Raw genomic sequence first — 18,751 nt, forward strand, 5'->3', positions numbered from 1 at the left:
GCTCAACATTGCAGAGTGTATCAAGGCCTATTATTAGGTATGGTGTTAAATAACATCCCGCACCCTACACCCACCTCTAAGGTATCCTTTCAGGACTAACTATGCATCTTTCCTTGAATTTTGGAAGATTATACAATAATATGGCTGTCTTATGTTTGAAATCAGATTAGAATCCTTTGGCTGATTTTGCAATAATATTTGCTTGGTAGATTTTCCTACTCATGAAGTAAATGACTTTTAATTACTTTTCATTTGATCATTATGATTACTGCTATTAACTAAACAAATACTGATTATCTAGCTTCATCATGTCAGGTCTGGTACTCTGAATGAGCTAAGACTGCTAGATTTACATTAGCACACATGTAGCCCCCTCACCTAGCTCAGGGACTCTTGGCTCATCGCTGGGGACTCAACGAAGAGAAGGCCACCTTGCATGAAGAGTAGGTGTCTAGGGCCAGTATGATTTGGGGTTCAACCAAACGGGGATGTCAGGATGGTTGGATTAAAGAAACCTCGATATGAGCAGATGCTCCATAAATACCGCCCATGCACAATTGACAATTGGCAAGAAATAATAAATTGTACACCACATAAAATTATGAAGAGAGTATATGTACAAATTTTAGCTTTATCGAACTGTTAGTAGGAAAAAGAAAAAGAAATAAAAGAGTCCACTGCAGTTACCCCAGTCTAAATGTGCACATACAGTTAGAGCTCATTTTGAAGTTGCCCTTTTTACTCACTTGCTGGACCCATGGCCTGCATCAAAGCACACGCCACATTCCGAATGGGGCTGGAAATCCATCTAAAAAAAATGGGCTCTCCCATGGGAGTATTGGCTCTTGCTCCTTGGAGCCATTCATCTGCACAAAGCACAGGGATGACGTCCTCAGCCACCTTCTCTCCTGTCCTCTCACAACTCCAGTCAAAAAGACCCCCAAATCAGGTTGCTGTCCTTCAGAAAACTCTTCCACACAATTCTGATTGGCTTACTCACTTTCCTGAGTTGGATGACATGTGTCCTTATCTTAGCAGAAGCCAAAATATGCTTTCCAGCACGGCGCACTGCTTTAAAAAAAAACTGCCAATAATGTAATACCTACAGCAGTAAAAATCTTAACCAGAGCATTACACACACAAAATGCTGGATGAATTCAGCAGGTTAAACGGCATCTATGAAAAGGAGTAAAGAGGTGTCATTTTGGGCCAGAACTGCTGAGTGCCTCCAGTGTATGTTACTCTGTATTAACAATATATGCATTTTCAGTGTTTAGATTAATATTAATATATTATTTTCATTATTTTCTCCTGAGAACTGTAAACCCAAACATATAAATCCAAAAAAAAGCAGATACTGGAAATACTCAGCAGGTCATATAGTAGATGAGGAAACAGAAACTGAACAATTCAGTCCAAGGCTTTTTTAAGCTGAATATTAACCCTGGTGCTTCATTTTATAGATGCTATCTGATCTGTTCGGTGTTTCCAGCATTTTCTATTTCTTATACGGTGGGTTCAGGTTAATTGGGCATCAGTTAATCAGGGCAATCATTTATTTGGGATAGTTCTTAAAAAAACAAAAAATAAATCAAGAAAATAGCTGGGATTTCCTTTCTTTATTTGGAACATTATGCCACTTAATTGGGCAGGAGACTATTGCCAGCACTGTATGGGTCATGTTTTTTGACTTCTACAGTGCGTTCAACACCATCCGCCCTGCTCTGCTGGGTGAGAAGCTGACAGTGATGCAGGTGGATGCTTCCCTGGTGTCATGGATTATTGATTACCTGACTGGCAGACCACAGTATGTGCGTTTGCAACACTGTGTGTTGGACAGAATGGTCAGCAGCACTGGGGCTCCACAGGGGACTGTCCTGTCTCCCTTTCTCTTCACCATCTACACCTCGAACTTCAACTACTGCACAGAGTCTTGCCATCTTCAGAAGTTTTCTGATGACACTGCCATAGTTAGATGCATCAGCAAGGGAGATGAGGCCGAGTACAGGGCTGCGCTGGGAAACTTTGTCACATGGTGTGAGCAGAATCATCTGCAGCTTAATGTGAAAAAGACTAAGGAGCTGGTGGTGGACCTGAGGAGGGCTAAGGCACCAGTTACCCCTGTTTCCATCCAAAGGGTCAGTGTGAACATGGTGGAGGATTACAAATACTTGGGGATACGTATTGACAATAAACTGGACTGGTCAAAGAACACTGAGGCTGTCTTCAAGAAGGGTCAGAGCCATCGCTACTTCCTGAGGAGACTGAGGTCCTTTAACATCTGCCAGACAATGCTGAGGATGTTCTACGAGGCTGTGGTGGCCAGTGCTATCATGTTTGCTGTTGTGTGCTGGGGCAGCAGGCTGAGGGTAGCAGACACCAACAGAATCAACAAACTCATTCGTAAGGCCAGTGATGTTGTGGGGGTGGAACTGGACTCTCTGATGGTGGTGTCTGAAAAGAGGATGCTGTCCAAGTTGCATGCCATCTTGGACAATGATTCCCATCCACTCCATTATGTACTGGTTAGGCACAGGAGTATGTTCAGCAGAGACTCATTCCACCGAGATGCAACACTGAGCATCATAGGAAGTCATTCCTGCCTGTGGCCATCAAACTTTACAACTCCTCCCTCGGGGTGTCAGACACCCTGAGCCAATAGGCTGGTCCTGGACTTATTCCCACTTGGAATAATTTACTTATTATTATTTAATTATTTATGGTTTTATATTGCTATATTTCTACTATTTTTGGTTGGTGTGACTGTAACAAAACCCAATTTCCCTTGGGATCAATAAAGTATGTCTGTCTGTCAAACAGTTTCTAATTCGTAAACACAAAGTACACCGCAGATGCTGGGATGCATTGAATTGTACTCCCCCATCCCAGTTTCATTCTGCCTCCTCCGCCAGCTGCCTATCAGCTCTCTCATGATTTTGCCTTCTTCTACTACACACAGCGCTTTCCCCTTGCATTCCTTCTTCACCTTTTCTGCCTATCCCCTCCCTGCTTCCCCTCCCCCACCCCTTGATCTTTCCTCTTATTGGGTTTTCACCTGGCTCCTACCAGCCTTCTCCTTCCTACCCTCCCCCCACCTTCTTTATAGGGCCCCTGCCCCCTCCCTCTTCAGTCCTGATGAAGGATCTTGGCCCGAAACATTGTCTGCTCATTTCCACGGATACTGCCCGACCTGCTGAGTTCCTCCAGCATGTTTGTACGAGTTTCTAACTCATGTCAGTCACGTGCATTTGCATGGCCGTTAGATATTATCTGATGCTTAGAATGATCAGTTTTTAAATAGCGTCAGGGTTTGTGTTCAAAAAACAGTGATGATTGCCACAGATAGTTGGTGAGAAATAAGCAGTAGGACAATTCGGAACAGTTTTGTTCTCTGGGGATTCATGCATTCAGAGATGCCAGAAATGGCCAGGAGTGACAATGAAATTATTTCACTACCTCAACAAGTTAAGAACTACAAAGATAGCAACAATTATCTTGAATGTTACATTAGAAATGAAGATTTGGAAGATACATTCGTCTAAAACTTTGTATTGTTAGTCCATTATCTACAACAGATGTCTGTGTTGATTTTGTTCATTTCAAAATCAATCGAAAGAACGCAGCAGATGAATTCCTGCATTGATAACTATTAGGAACTAATACACAGTTTCATAGTACTGTGAAGGTATTGGTCGTGTTCTAATTTGTTCTGTACTTCATTTAAGTGCATAAATTATTACATATTTAGACAGTGGTTTCCCTTTTTTTTATATCATTTAACTATTTCCATTAAACTTTGGCTAATTGAGCCAAAATATACTGGTCCCTATCTGTCCCAATCAATTCAATCCATTGTACTTAGAATGAAATCTAGATGCATTTGCATTGAGTAGTCAAAATCTTGTGATTTCCATGTTAATATATAAAAATATGTATAACTGAGTTTCAGTTTCATCTCTTATAAACAGTGTAAACATCTGTCACCTTCAACTAAGCTGTTAGTTTGCATGCTGCAGGTATCTTTTGCCAAGCAAATCATAACTTTAATATAAAAAGCTTATAACTCTGCATTAATGAGATTGATATTCAGTTTGTCAGTGAGAGGAAGAGTGCCTTTCATTATCTAGCCAAAAAAATCCTGATCTTTGAGCAGAAAGATATTAAACATGACCAATTTCAAAAGGTAAAAAAAGGAAGAATGGTAAGGAATTCAAGTGAAATTCAATTACTATTAAAACTACTTACAGTATGAACCACTCAAGCTGCAAATCAGAATACAATGGTTTGATTGATCATTTTTAGCAAGAAGATTTGATGTTAAACCCTAAACAGTGCAGTAATAAGACATCTGGCAATTACTCTTTTGTGTCATACTTCCAAGGAAAGCATTTATGGAGCATTGATGGTAAAGGAAAGATTGTAACCGAAAGACGATGAGCTCTAGGGATGACGTGAGGCATGTTATGGAAGAATATAATAGAATAAATGGAAGTATGAATTCATCTGCAGAAGAAAAGAGGTGAAAAATATCAACCAATGTAGGGCCATGTTGAAGTAGAAATTGTGTAGCAGTCTCTAGGTTTGTTTTTTGATGATTTCAGAATTAGACTCAGCGTCTGGCTTAATATCACTGGCATGTGTTGTGAAATTTGTTAACTTAGCAGCAGCAGTTCAATGTAATACATAATATAGAAGAAAAAATAATAAATAAATTAGTAAATCAATTATACTATATGTATATTGAACAGATTTTAAAAAGTGCAAAAAAATAAAAATAATATATATTTAAAAAGCGAGGTAGTGTTCAAGGGTTCAATATCCATTTAGGAATCGGATGGCAGAGGGGAAGAAGTTGTTCCTGAATCGCTGAGTGTGTGCCTTCAGGCTTCTATACCTCCTACTGGATGATAACAGTGAGAAAAAGGGCATGCCCTGGGTGCTGGGGGTCCTTAATAATGGACACTGCATTTCTGAGACACTACTCCTTGAAGATTTCCTGGGTAGTTTGTGGGTGAGTACCCAAGATGGAGCTGACTAAATTTACAACCCTCTACAGCTTCTTTCAGTCCTGTGCAGTAGCCCCCACACCACTCCCCTCCCCCAGACAGTGATGCAGCCTGTCAGAATGCTCTTGAAGGTACATCTGTAGAAGTTTTTGAGTGTATTTGTTGACATACCAATTCTCTCCAAACTTCTAATGAACTATGGTTGCTGTCTTCCCTTCTTTATAACTATATTGATATGTTGGGACCAGGTTAGATCCTCAGAGATCTTGACACCCAGGAACTTGAAACTGCTCACTCTCTACACTTCTGATCCCTCTATGAGGATTAGTATGTGTTCCTTCATCCTACCCTTCCCGAAGTCCACAATCAGCTCTTTCGTCTTACTGACGCTGAGTGCCATGTTGTTGCTGCGACACAATGGTTGTATCACCAGCAGATTTATCGATGGTATTTGAGCTATGCCCAGCCACACAGTTAGGAAGTCGAGGATCCAATTGCAGAGGGAGGTACAGAGGCTCAGGTTCTGCAACTTCAGAATCAGGATTGTGGGAATATTGGTATTAAATGCTGAGCTATAGACGATGAACAGTATCCTGACGTAGGTTTTTGTGTTGTCCAGGTGGTCTAAAGCCATGTGACGAGCCATTGAGATTGCATCTGCTGTTGTCCTATTGTGGTGAGAGGAAAATTGCAGTGGATCCAGGTCTTTGTTGAGGCAGGAGTTCAGTCTAGTCATGACCAACCTCTCAAAACATTTCATCATTGTAGATGTGAGTGCTGGTCATTAAGGCAGCTCACATTCTTCTTGGGCCCTGGTATAATTGGTGCCTTTTTGAAGCAAGTAGGAACTTCCACCCGTAGCAGTGAGAGGTTGAAAATGTTCTTGAATACTCGCGCCCTCAAATTTACGAGTACCTGGTCCATTTCCGACACCTCCCTCCCCTCTCTTGATCTTTCTGTCTCTATCTCTGCAGATGGCCTATCTACTGATATCTACTATAAACCTACAGACTCTCACAGCTACCTGGACTACTACTCTTCCCACCCTGTCTCTTGTAAAAATGCTATCCCCTTCTCACAATTCCTCCGTCTCTGCCGCATCTGCTCTCAGGATGAGGCTTTTCTTTCCAGGACGAAGGAGATGTCTTCCTTTTTTAAACAAAGGGGCTTCCCTTCATCCACCATCAACTCTGCTCTCAAACGCATCTCTCCTATTTCCCGCACATCTGCTCACTCCCCATCCACCCGCCACCCCACTTGGGATAGGGTTCCCCTTGTCCTTACCTACCACCCCACCAGCCTCCAGGTCCAACATATAATTCTCTGTAACTTCCGCCACCTCCAACGGGATCCCACTACCAAACACATTTTTCCCTCCCCACCTCTTTCTGCTTTTCACAGGGATCGCTCCCTACGCGACTCCCTTGTCCACTCGTCCCCCCCATCCCTTCCCACCGATCTCCCTCCTGGCACTTATCCTTGTAAATGGAACAAGTGCTACACCTGCCCTTACACTTCCTCCCTCACCACCATTCAGGGCCCCAGACAGTCCTTCCAGGTGAGGCGACACTTCACCTGTGAGTCGGCTGGTGTGGTATACTACATCCGGTGCTCCCAGTGTGGCCTTTTATATATTGGTGAGACCCGAATCAGACTGGGAGACCATTTCGCAGAACACCTACGCTTGGTCCGCCAGAAAAAGCAGGATCTCCCAGTGGCCGCACATTTTAATTCCACGTCCCATTCCCATTCTGATATGTCTATCCATGGCCTCCTCTGTTGTCAAAATGAATCCAAACTCAAGTTGGAGGAACAACACCTTATATACTGGCTGGGTAGCCTCCAACCTGATGGCATGAACATTGACTTCTCTAACTTCCGTTAATGCCCCTCCTCCCCTTCTTACCCCATCCCTGACATATTTAGTTGTTTGACTGTTCTCCATCTCCCTCTGGTACTTCCCTCCCCCCTTTCTTTCTCCTGAGGCCTCCCGTCCCATGATCCTTTCCCTTCTCCAGCTCTGTATCACTTTCGCCAATCACCTTTCCAGCTCTTAGCTTCATCCCACCCCCTCCCCCTGGTCTTCTCCTATCATTTTGCATTTCCCCCTCCCCCCACTACTTTCAAATCTCTTACTATCTTTCCTTTTGGTTAGTCCTGACGAAGGGTCTCAGCCCAAGACGTTGACAGCGCTTCTCCCTATAGATGCTGCCTCGCCTGCTGTGTTCTACCAGCATTTTGTGTGTGTTGTTGTTTGAATTAACAGCATCTGCAGATTTCCTCGTGTTTGCTTGCTAAAGAGATATCAAAGATAGAAATAAAGCTGTTTGCGAAGATGTAAGCAAAGGGAGCACCATCATAATATCAATAATCACTGCAGTTCCTTTAAAGTAGAATTGTGATTTTGGTTTGCCCATTAATCAGAATGCTTACCTAAGAAAATGTGATGCCTGTTGTTTAAAATTTGACAGTGTAATTGTCTAATTATTATTTTTCTCTCAGTGGATTCCTGATTCATTGAGACACTAACACTCCCCTTGATTACTATCTTCAGGTTATCTGCAGGAGGTTGCATTGCTGGAATACCATCACGTCCCATTGAACACTGTTATCCAAATCCATGGTAGCTACTGTTTGACTTTGTGTGCTACTAAACTAAACTAGGTGGCTTCCCCCACTACAGAGGATCTACCCCCTCAGATAATACAATCATAATGTTTGGATCCATGAATGTATAAATGAGTCATTACTTCTTGGATGGAAAAGGCCCTACATGAAGCTCTGTGTCAGGCTGGCTTCCACAGTGTCACTGCTCTTAGATAAGATCTCACTCAAACCCAGCAGTGCCCCTAGAATTATGTTGTCTCTATCTTACAGTTTTCGTTCTTGAGTGCCTTCTCAAAATTCTCACCTGAGTCCTCTGCAACTTTATCCACTACGAAGTCTGCATCTGAGCTATCATTAGCTCAGTCCCTACTGTAGGGTCAAGTATATGGGCAACCATCATCTGAATTATTCTTTATCATATCTGTAAAGCATCCCAGTGTCTGGTAGCTGAATCTATTAAATCAGATAATGAGGTGAATTGTGTTGGGTGCTTTTAGAACAGTTCTTTAAATTTCAAAAACAAAATTTATTCAAGGAATATTTTCAAGGAATACAAAGCATGGTTTTCTTTACATTCAAAGTGTCATCCAGTCTCTTCATTCATAATGTTGGAGGCTAACAGATGGTGTTGTCATCAAGTTAATACATACTGTGTACAAAACATGAACGCAACTCAAATGGCCTCTTTGAACAATATAGCCCTCAAGTACCTGTAGGTCTATTACACAGCACCCTGTCCCTCAGTATCTCGTGGCAGCAGCAGCACTTTAGGTTGTCAAGCTTCCTCACAAAGACTTTGCATTGGCCACAGCAAGCTTCACTCCATCCCTTATCATGTACTCCTGAAATGTGCCCAACAGCAGCATTCATTTACAAACATCTCATTGGAGCAACACACATATTCTTTTAAATTCATTGATGCAAAATAAAATGCAAATAGGAACAGGGCTGATCCCTATGTCACCCCAATTAGTAATTGAGAGTCAACTAATTCTGTGTCCCTGACAATATATTATCTCTGAATCCTTATGTTAGCATACAAAATGTTGTTATTAAAGATATCCAGTGCAATTATATTATCTAAAATAGAATACATCCATTGGTTTCCTCCCTACCCAAGACCCATCAGCTATAATGATTATATACCCAAAACCATCTTATTGTTTTTACAAGATTTTTTATTAAGCATATTCATTCTGTTTATTGATATGATTTTCAAGATGGTTTTCTATTATTTCTTTAACAGTGTATTCAGATGATATTCATACATCTGCAGTTAGTTATTTTATCTGTTTTTTCTTTAACTAACAGTGGTAAATAAAGTGGAAATAATAAAGCGTTTGGAAAGAGGTGAAACTTCATCAGTCATTGGAAAAGCGTTAGGCTATAGTCGATCAACGATTGGAACAATTTTTAAGATAATGGATAAAGAGAGAATAATGGAGCATGTGAAACACCCTGCCCCGATGACAGCTACAAATATTACTAAGCAACACAGTGGTTTAATTATTGGAATACATACATTTCTTAAGTGTTTTATATGCATAGAAAGGTAAAATGTATGCTGTATACTAAGACAAACATTTGATGAACTGATGCTAAATAATACCGGATGTACTTGTTCTGACTTACGTACAAATCCGACTTAAAGACGGACTCAGGAACAGAACTTGTACGTAACCCGGGGACTGCCTGTATTCTCAATGGGACAGCTGTACATTGGTGAGAGGCCTTGTCTATGTTTGGCAACCATTTCCAGAACACCAACATTATATCTACAATTATTATGTTGTGTTCCCTGTTGCAAGCCATTTCAACTCTCCTTCATCCTGTCAGACCTCAGTCTCCTACACTACCAGGGTGAAGTTAAATGCAAATTGGAAGAACAACACCTTATATTTTGCCTGGATAGTCTGTAACCTACTGTTATAAACTATGAATTTTCAAATTTCAGGTAATCCACAACTCCTGTTTGTCTTTTCTTTCTCCTCCTTGAGCAGGCATGTTCTCTGAACTCCCCACCTCCAACTAGTTCCATTATCCCATCATCCTTGCCTTATGTGGTTCCACTTATCACCTTCCAGCCACTGTCTCTACCACCATCCTCCCTTCCCACCTGGCTCCCTCTGTCCCTTTCTTTTTCTTCCTCTTCCTCCTATCATCAATCAGCCAGGACCTCACAAATCCACCATCTTCCTTTTCCATGTGGCTGCATCTGCCCACCAACCCTCTCCTAACTTCATTCTACCTATTGTGTGCCTCATCCTCCCCTCTCACTTCTATTCTGGCTACCTCCACACCATACCTTGAGCCTCTGCCTTCACAGATGCTGCCTGACTCACTGAATGCCTCCAACTTTTTGCCAGTTTTATCTGGTCTCCTTCTATCTGGTCACCCTTTATTGGTTTCTAAACCACCCAATTATTAGCCTTGACAGCAGAATAAAATACACTTTTTCTTAATCTAATACCATTGTTGACCTCTTCAGTTAGTTGCTAAGCTAATCTACTTTTGTTTTGTAATTGCATATATTCCTGAGGTGAAATGTAAAATATAGCTTTAATATTTTGGCATTGAATATTTACAAAATTTTCAGAATGAGGATCAGTGACATATGTCATGAAATTTTATAATTTAATATCCTAATTTATGTTTATCCATTTTCTTCTTCTTCCTTTTACAGCTGTACTGAGTTTTCACCTTAAATGCCATTCTTGTATTCCATTGTGATCACTTTTCCCCAGTGTGGCTGTAACGGTCACAGAATCAAGCTGATTAATCTACACTTTTATGATGTTTCATTGTTGTATGTAGGGTTAAATGCTTCATATCACAATAAACCATCCAATACAAAGGCTGGTAAATCTCTTTGACTATAGTTGAAGGTCACAGATTGTCCTTTGAATAGCATTCTACGATTTGCAGCAAATGATGCTTTGATGAAAGGTTTACTCTTCAGATGTCAGGAAAAACACAGTCATGCTAATACATGCAAGAAAAAGCAGAAAGTTTGTATTGAATATAGTTTATTCGAGTAACACTAGTTTGTTTTCTTTCAGGCAAGGATAAACCCAGTGAATGTGACGCCCCGGATTTTAGCTGTTGATCAGGACATGAATATTAAACCAACTGATGATCAACCAGGGATTGTCTACAGCATTCTTGTTGGTTGGTAACTGAAAAATACCCTGTTGTTTGTCTTGCAAAGATTTATTAACTGATTTTATAATTGTATGTAATGAGGTGCCATGTCAAAGTTTGTTTAATCATTCCATTCTGTTGGATAAATTATTTCCTTTGATTGACAGTAGTGCTGTGTCAATCATTTTGAAGAAAATAATCATACAAGATTGTCCTGTTTTGTTTAAGGTACACCTGAGGATTATGCTAAGTACTTCTATCTGAATAATATCACCGCAGAGCTTTATCTCCTCCGACCAATAAATAGGGATTTTCATCAGAAATTTGATTTGGTTATTAAGGTAAATTCAAACTAATTATTGTTTTGTGTCAAGTGATCCATTGAATACAGAGTGTACTTGGAAAGTGGTCTAAAATGCTTATGAGTTTTATCTGTAGCAACATAAAACATCCATCTCAGCAGAAAATGGAATCTACACAAAAGTAAATGTAATGCATTATAATAAAAGTGTGCCATCATATTTAATCTTAATAGTAGCGATTTATCTCTTTATTCTCTTTGTTTAAATTTTCTTCATTATTTAAATATTCAAAGGAGTTGGTTGAGTGACACTGTCTATCCCTCGGTTTATTCTAACAATGTAATTTGTATTTAAATGAGAGTAGATTTTTTGGCAGTTTATGATCAAAATAAGCGAATTCTTTTGAAGGGCAATTTAAGCTGAGAGCTACCCAGCTGAGCACTGCTTTGGTGAGAGGGATCTAAGCTCATTGCCACTGATGTTAATGGAATTGTTTGATCAAATATGATCAGGCAGCAGTTCTCTGACCAGTATTAGTTCACGGGCTTTGAGGATTGGACTGCTATAAGGCTTTGTCCTGCTTTACAGGACAGCAATAACTGAGTTATAAACTAATATACCCTAGTTGAGGTGTTGCAATTGCTAAGGACAGAACTGAAAAAGATTTAGTATCCATAGCTAGACACAACACATAAGATACCCAAATCTGGCAAAGCAACAATCAATAATATTACTAGAGTATCAAACTACAAAGCTAAATGAATGGAATATGTCAGAAAATGTGATTGATCTGTACAGTACACGTACAGTATAGTGAATACCATCTTCAGTTCAGCTGTCAGTGAGTCAGGGGTATACTCAAGTAAAGAGAAATGTTACAAACCTAAGTTACAGTATGATGGAATGAGTAATGCACACAATATGATAGAGGAACTCAGTAGGTCAGGCAATGCCATGGAGAGGAATGAACAGTTGACATTGACTGTTTATTCCTCTCCAGAGACGTTGCCTGACCTGCTGGGTTCCTCCAGCATTTTGTGTGTGTTCTCTGGATTTCCAGAATCTGCAGAATCAACTTGTGCTTATAAGGAAATGAAATCTTTCATAATAGCTTTAAGGTTTCTCCACAGCCTCTGTCACAGGATCAGTCTAAGTGCTAATCTTTTTCGGAAGATTTGCTTCTTGTAATCATTCTTAAATCTGTTTTTAGCCGTGAACTCCTAATCTTAATTTTGAGTTAACTTAAGCAATTGCACCAGATGTACTTTTGTTCTACATAGTATCATTTAATTTAGCTTGGCTCTTCTAAAATTTCTTGAGCACTCTGTTTCTCTGAAACTGAAGGGCGTTCTCTTCATGCACGTAAATCCAGAATGCTTTTGTGTTCCTTACTGATTAGAACATTGTGCAACATTTATTCTGTAAACTGGCTGCAATTGTACATATTAAGCACGGTGTGATTGGACTGTTTTCCCAGTCTAATGCTGAATTTCAGTTTCTATGAAGTTGCTCACCAGCCATTACTGAAAACATTATCATGACTCCCAGATGTTTCACTTCCCCTCACTAATCTGGTACAGCTCAATTCACTGGGCAAATGAGGTTACATTCAATACCCACTCATTGAGCTACAAGGATTTAAATACAGAATTAGCAACGATATGAGGATTGTAATGCAGACAAGGTAGTCGTCTTATGCTGCCTGCTGATTTGAGTGATTTCTGAGTCTTTCCAGAGCTAACTTTGCTGTTAATTAGCTGGATGCATCAGTAGGAGTCTGATGTGGTGTGTGGCCAGCTCCAGTTAAATCTAAGCTACATTGCTTCAGGCTAGTCTTCTCATTCTGCAGGGAAGATTCATTTCAGCTGGACTAGATGCTGGCAGCCAGGCAGGATGCGGGAAACATTCAAGGATGGCACCACATGAGAGGGCATACCTTTCAGTTATTGTACTGGGGGCCCTGGCAGTGGGAAGATAAGTGCAAAAGATGGCCGGCAGCTGTTACAGGTCACATAGGTGTTCAGGGAATGTACATGAGCAGTTAATTTTAAGAGCAAAGAATGGCTTAATTTTATGTTAAATTTGATTTTGAATGTTTGTTTTAGTTCTGCATATGAGGGGTGATTGATAAGTTTGTGGCCTAAAGTAGAAGGAGTCAATTTTAGAAAACCTAGCACATTTATTTTTCAACATAGTCCCCTGCTACACTTACACACTTAGTTCAGCAGTCATGGAGCATACGGATCTTGGACCTCCAATGAATGTCCACAGATGGATGGTTAATAAGTTTGTGGCCTAAGGTAGCAGGAGATGAGTTATAAAGCTCTCGTTGCATGCACACGCAGGTCAACTCTTTGAGTGATTACACAGACAGTTTGAAGCTAATAACTCATCTCCTTCTACCTTAGGCCACAAACTTATCAATCACCCCGATGAGTTATTAACTTCAAACTTTCTGCATAATCACTCAAAGAGTTGACCTGTATGTGCCTGTAACGAGAGCTGTATAACTCATCTCCTTCTACCTTAGGCCAAAAACTTATCAATCACTCCTCATAGTGTCCAAGCAGATATGATGTTCAGTAACAGTGGGTTGGAGAGATGGGAACTATTGGTGACTATGGATTTAGGGCAGTTTTTAAATGTACAGTAGCTCCCACAGTGTTCCTCATGGATAGTCCATACATTCATCCTTGTCTTCCTCCTCCTTATGCTCTTGGGTAAGAAGCCCTCCTGCTTCTGTTCCAAACCAACTTGCCCAGGTAGCTTTTGAAAAGGGATGTTGCCTCTTCATTCAAGCTACTTCATCCTGCAAATGACCACTATAGTATTCAAGAGCTGCAAGGTGATTTTACAGCTCTATAAAACTCGGTTAAATCACATTTAAAATATTGTGTTCAGCTGTGGCTGCTTCATTGTAGGAAGAATGTTGAAGCTTTGGAAAGGGTAGGGCGGATTCACAAGGATGCTGCCTGGATTGGGGAGCATCTCGTATGAAGAAAACTTGAGTGACCTAGGGCTTTTCTCATTGGAGATAAGGAGAATAAGAGAAAATTTGCACCTTCGGGAAATCCAAGGAACACACACAAAATGCTGGAGGAACTCAACAAGCCAGACAGCATCTATGGAAAAGAGTACAGCTGATGTTTCTGGCTGAGACCCTTCAGCAGGAATGGATATTTAAAAAAAGATGAGGAGTCAGAGTAAAACGTGGATGGAGAGGAGGGAGAGACATAAGGTGATAGGTGAAACCGGGAGTGGGGAGGAGTGAAATAAAGAGTTGGGAAATTGATTAGTGGAAGAGATACAGGGTTATAAAAGGGGGAATCTAATAGGAGAGGACAGAAGGCCATGAAAGAAAGAAAAAGGGGATAGAAGCACCAGAGGGAGATGATGGGCAGGCAAGGGGATAGGTGCGAGAGGGAAATGGGAATGGGGAATAGAAAAGGAGGCATATGGATGATAAAAAAATGGAGGGCTATGTAGGAGGGAGTGGTTAGATTGATCTTAGAATGGGATGGAGAGTCAACAGAGCGCGATGGGCCAAAGAGCCTGTAATATGCTGAATGTTCTACATTAGCCAATTTGCATTATATTTTTTACCTGCTACGTAACTAAGTAAGTGCTGGATGCATTGCAATATAAAAATAATTTAAGAATTATGCTAATTTCTTAAAACAATAACAATGGCATTACTTCTCTGATTTGTGTTTAAACTGAAGCAAGAATAGCAAAAGAACCGCTTGGAGATGTGTGTTTGTATACTTGTGACACAGCAATACATAGTCACTACTTGACAGAAGTTACAGAAGTCTAAACCAAGATATTTCATTTACCTTGAGTGGATTGCTGTTTAGATGCAAGTACAATAATCAAATTTTGCTCTTATTGTCAAGGGTTTGTGTTACTTATGTTGCCTAATCAATAAGTATTTCTCAATTCCTCTTCAGGTATCTGCCATCAACATAATCTTTTACTTTTCTAACTATGCTTGTTGCCTAATAAAATTAACCAGAAAATGTATTTCTTTTACATTCATAAAACATAATTTTGTAGCTTGTATGTAGCATAGTAGATATTTTGGCACATAATTAAATATTAAATGTTGGGAGATAATTAAATTTTAAATTATACTATTAGATATTTATTTGCTTTCTCGTCATTTATTTTTAGTATTTCATTGCATGATATACATTGGAAAGCTGTTAATTGCGTTAGATAGAAATCTGTGGAATTGGCATTGCCCTCTGGAAAGCACAATTGTTTATAAAGCTAGTATGATTATAGGATGGAAGAGCATTTAATAAGATCATAGCTGATCTAGTTTTAGCTGCAGCTCCACTTTCCTACCTCTCATTTATAATGCATGAGTCCCCTGTGAGTCAAACGTTCATCTATTTTAGGCTTGAATGTATTCAGTGACTCAACCTCAATGCTTTCTGCAGTAGAGGCCCAAAGATTCATGATCTTCTGAGCAAAGAAATTTTCACTTTTATGTCTTAAATAGATCTTCCAAAACCATGCTCCTCATTCTAGATTACACCACAGTGGAAATATATTTTCCACATCTACCTTGCTAAGCCTTTGTATTTTTCCATAAATGATAATGGATTGAATCTGTCATGTAAGTGCTTATGGATTGTGTATTAATTCGTCATATCAAAGTCACTGTAATAAGGGCAATACTGCATTTGTTGGGCACATTTTTGTGTGGGGGAACTGAGTTACTTTGCAGCATATTTCAAATGATCTTGCACCACTTGTTTTCTTTCTGAGGTAAATGTAAAATAAACAAATGTACAATTTGATGAAAAGCAGAGAAGATCGTGTGTTCCGATTAATAGTAATGATTGAGCAAACACCCTTGGTGTTAAGTCACTCGTGTTTGAGAGCTTGCAGTGCATTAATTCGTTGTGATGTTCAATGGAATTCACTTGGCAAGTTAGTCTGTAGAGCTCTTTGGGACATCTTGAAATCATGAAAGAGGCAGTGCAAGTTCAAAATACTTACAAATGGTTCAGATGGTTCCATTTAATATCAGGTAATGTATATATTATACAATCTGAAATTTTTGCTCTTTGCAGACATCCACGAAAAACAGAAGAGTACCCCCCTTCTCTCCCTCCCAGGAACAAGCAGCAGCAAAGCATCAATCCTCCCTGTTCCCCACTTATTTCAGCAAAAGCATCGGTACCCAACAAGCAAGCAATAGCAAAGCCCCCAAAGAGAGATCATGATCTGTAGTACAACAAAAACTAATCATTCACGATGACAAATTTGACATGCTACAGTCTGTCTCTCTCTCTCCCCCCCCCACCCACTCTCTCTCCCCTCTCCCTCTTCCTCTCCTTCTCTCTCTCTCTCTGCCCCCCCACCCCAAGTAAAGGGGCTGAGATGTGCCACATAGCAACTGGGGAGACTAACAAAACAAAACCAACTCACCAATTACAATGCTTAAATCAGCCACGTCATGTTTTTCTCCCCGGGTTCTCTGACTTGAGAATTGGCAGCAAACTCTCCTCCACCGCCAGGAGAAGGAGAGAGCAAGCATTCCGAGTACAGAATTGGTCCGCCACTTGTGATGCTCCATTTTCTCCTGCGACACTTCAGTTGACAACCTTGGCATGGAATCAACTCATCCGCAGGAGTGCAGAGCCACAAAACTCTGAAGGTACGCATGTCATCCAGGCTGCATCTATGGAATATCAAAAAATGGCCAGTCATCGAGGCCCAGATCGGGCATCAGCGCCGTATAGAACTGCTGTTTGAGTGCAGATGTAGATCAAGGACTCTTACATTATACTGTCCACCTTGAAAAGGAAAAAAAGAGACATTAAAGGAAAAAATTAAACTGTTTCTGCAGATGAGCTAGCAGAAGATGCCCTCTGGCACTATCATAGCTCATTATCACTGAGGTATTTGAAGTTTTAAAGTACAGTATAGAAGCAATTTGTGACACACTATCCAAAAGGGATAGTATACTTAACCGGAACACAAATAGAACTCCTCTGCTCTTCATTAAATTGTGCATTTGCTTATTTTACATTTACTACAGAAGGCAAGCAACAAGAGGTGTAAGATCATTTGGACATATGGTTTCCAAAGTACTCTAACACTGATAGTTAATTTATCCTTTCAGAATGAAATGTAGATGAATTATCCGACAATATGATTGATTAATATTCTCCACGAATGTAATCAATATGTTCTTTCATGTATTCCCTCATTCCTTATAAATACAATTCCCCAAATGAAACCATCCATAGATCCTTTGTACTTTAACACTGAATCTGATATGGAAATGACTGACTAAAGCCCAAAAAGTAATTTCTTCTGACCTGCCAGCCTTGTCTTTCTGCTCTACCTAATGCAACTCACACATTCTTTTATCCAAGTTCTCACTCTAACTGTTCACATTCCCCCACTGACTATTAATCCTATCCATGGCTTAAATCCTTGGTCACCCCCACTTTCACAGTATCCAGGACGTACCCTCTCCCTCACCTCCCTACAGTTTAACAAGCTTTTGGTTACTGCTTTTGATGAAGGGTCTTCAACCTGAAACATTACCTCTGTTTCTCTTCCCACTGCTGTGACCTGACCAACTAAAGAGAGAAATAAGTCGAAGCCATAAATACCACATTCTTTCTGCACTGATGCAATATGGCCCGCCTACAATTGTAGATGGTCTCATCAGCATCCAGTCATTTTCTTCTGTTTTTTTTTTGTTTAAAACAACAAAATCTGCTTGACAGCCTGATTGGTAACTGATTTGTGGTCATAATGGAACCAATGTAGGGTGATTTGTGAGACTGAGCAGATGATTTGAATGGCGGACACTATGAGAAACAATCCAGGAAATCAATATATGTTCAGTGGATTTTGGAAAAAGCTTTTATGAAAGTAGAAGATAGTTTGTCCGTCTCAATCCACCATTATAATGTCACCCTATATAATTAGGGATGCAAGCTTCCTTGTAGCCGATTAATAACCGATCTATGTGGCTTATGACCACTGTAATGCCTACAGTTAAGCTTAGTAGTGCCTCTGGTTTCCTGCAGGCTGTCACCAGAGTATTCCCTGGAGTATATCACTGGGGTATTCACTGCAGTTTATCACCGAAGTGTTCTCTGCAACCTTTCACTGGAATGTTGCCTGTGTTCTGGCTGGAGTGTTCACTGAAGTTTTGGCATTAATCTGTTATACAATACCAACTCAGGAAATAAAGACCCATGATGAGGCCTTGGAAACTGTGGTTGACTACCCACATCTGGTGGCTGCTTCTAAGTAAAGGCAGCCATTGATGATGAAATTCAATATTGCTCTCAGTGAACCAACGTAGCCATTAGCCATCTGAGGAAAAGAGTGCTTCAGTGTTCGAGACCTTAAATCCACTGTTATGCTCATGACCTTTTGATTACTCCCACCCCCATGCTCATCCGAGACATGGGCTACGTCCAGAGGCTGCCTCATAGCACTAGATGAGAACCATCAAGTCTTCCTTACTTAAGCCCATCACCCCTACAGGGGCATAGGCTGCCAACAGCAGCTCACCAGATTCCCCTGCCCTGGGCCAGACTCTCAAGTTGTTCCCAGGTGTAGCTCATCTTCCAAGATCCTTCCTCTCCTAGGGATGAGGCCTTTGTAGCTTCTGTTGGCATTTCTATGGCTCTAGCTTTTTATGGGATGGCATTG

General features: G+C 40.4%; 1 protein-coding gene across 1 annotated transcript in view; it reads left to right on the forward strand.

The window, feature by feature from the left end:
- pcdh15b (protocadherin-related 15b) overlaps positions 1-18,751 on the forward strand; it is an 831,732-nt gene that overhangs the window by 308,830 nt on the left and 504,151 nt on the right. Inside the window, exons 9-10 of the mRNA XM_059948101.1 lie at positions 10,673-10,781; positions 10,983-11,095. Of these exons, the coding sequence (XP_059804084.1) occupies positions 10,673-10,781; positions 10,983-11,095 (222 nt within the window). The remainder of the gene's footprint in view (positions 1-10,672; positions 10,782-10,982; positions 11,096-18,751) is intronic.

This window comes from Hypanus sabinus, chromosome 22, assembly GCF_030144855.1.
Source record: "Hypanus sabinus isolate sHypSab1 chromosome 22, sHypSab1.hap1, whole genome shotgun sequence".
NCBI classification, from domain to species: Eukaryota; Metazoa; Chordata; class Chondrichthyes; order Myliobatiformes; family Dasyatidae; genus Hypanus; species Hypanus sabinus.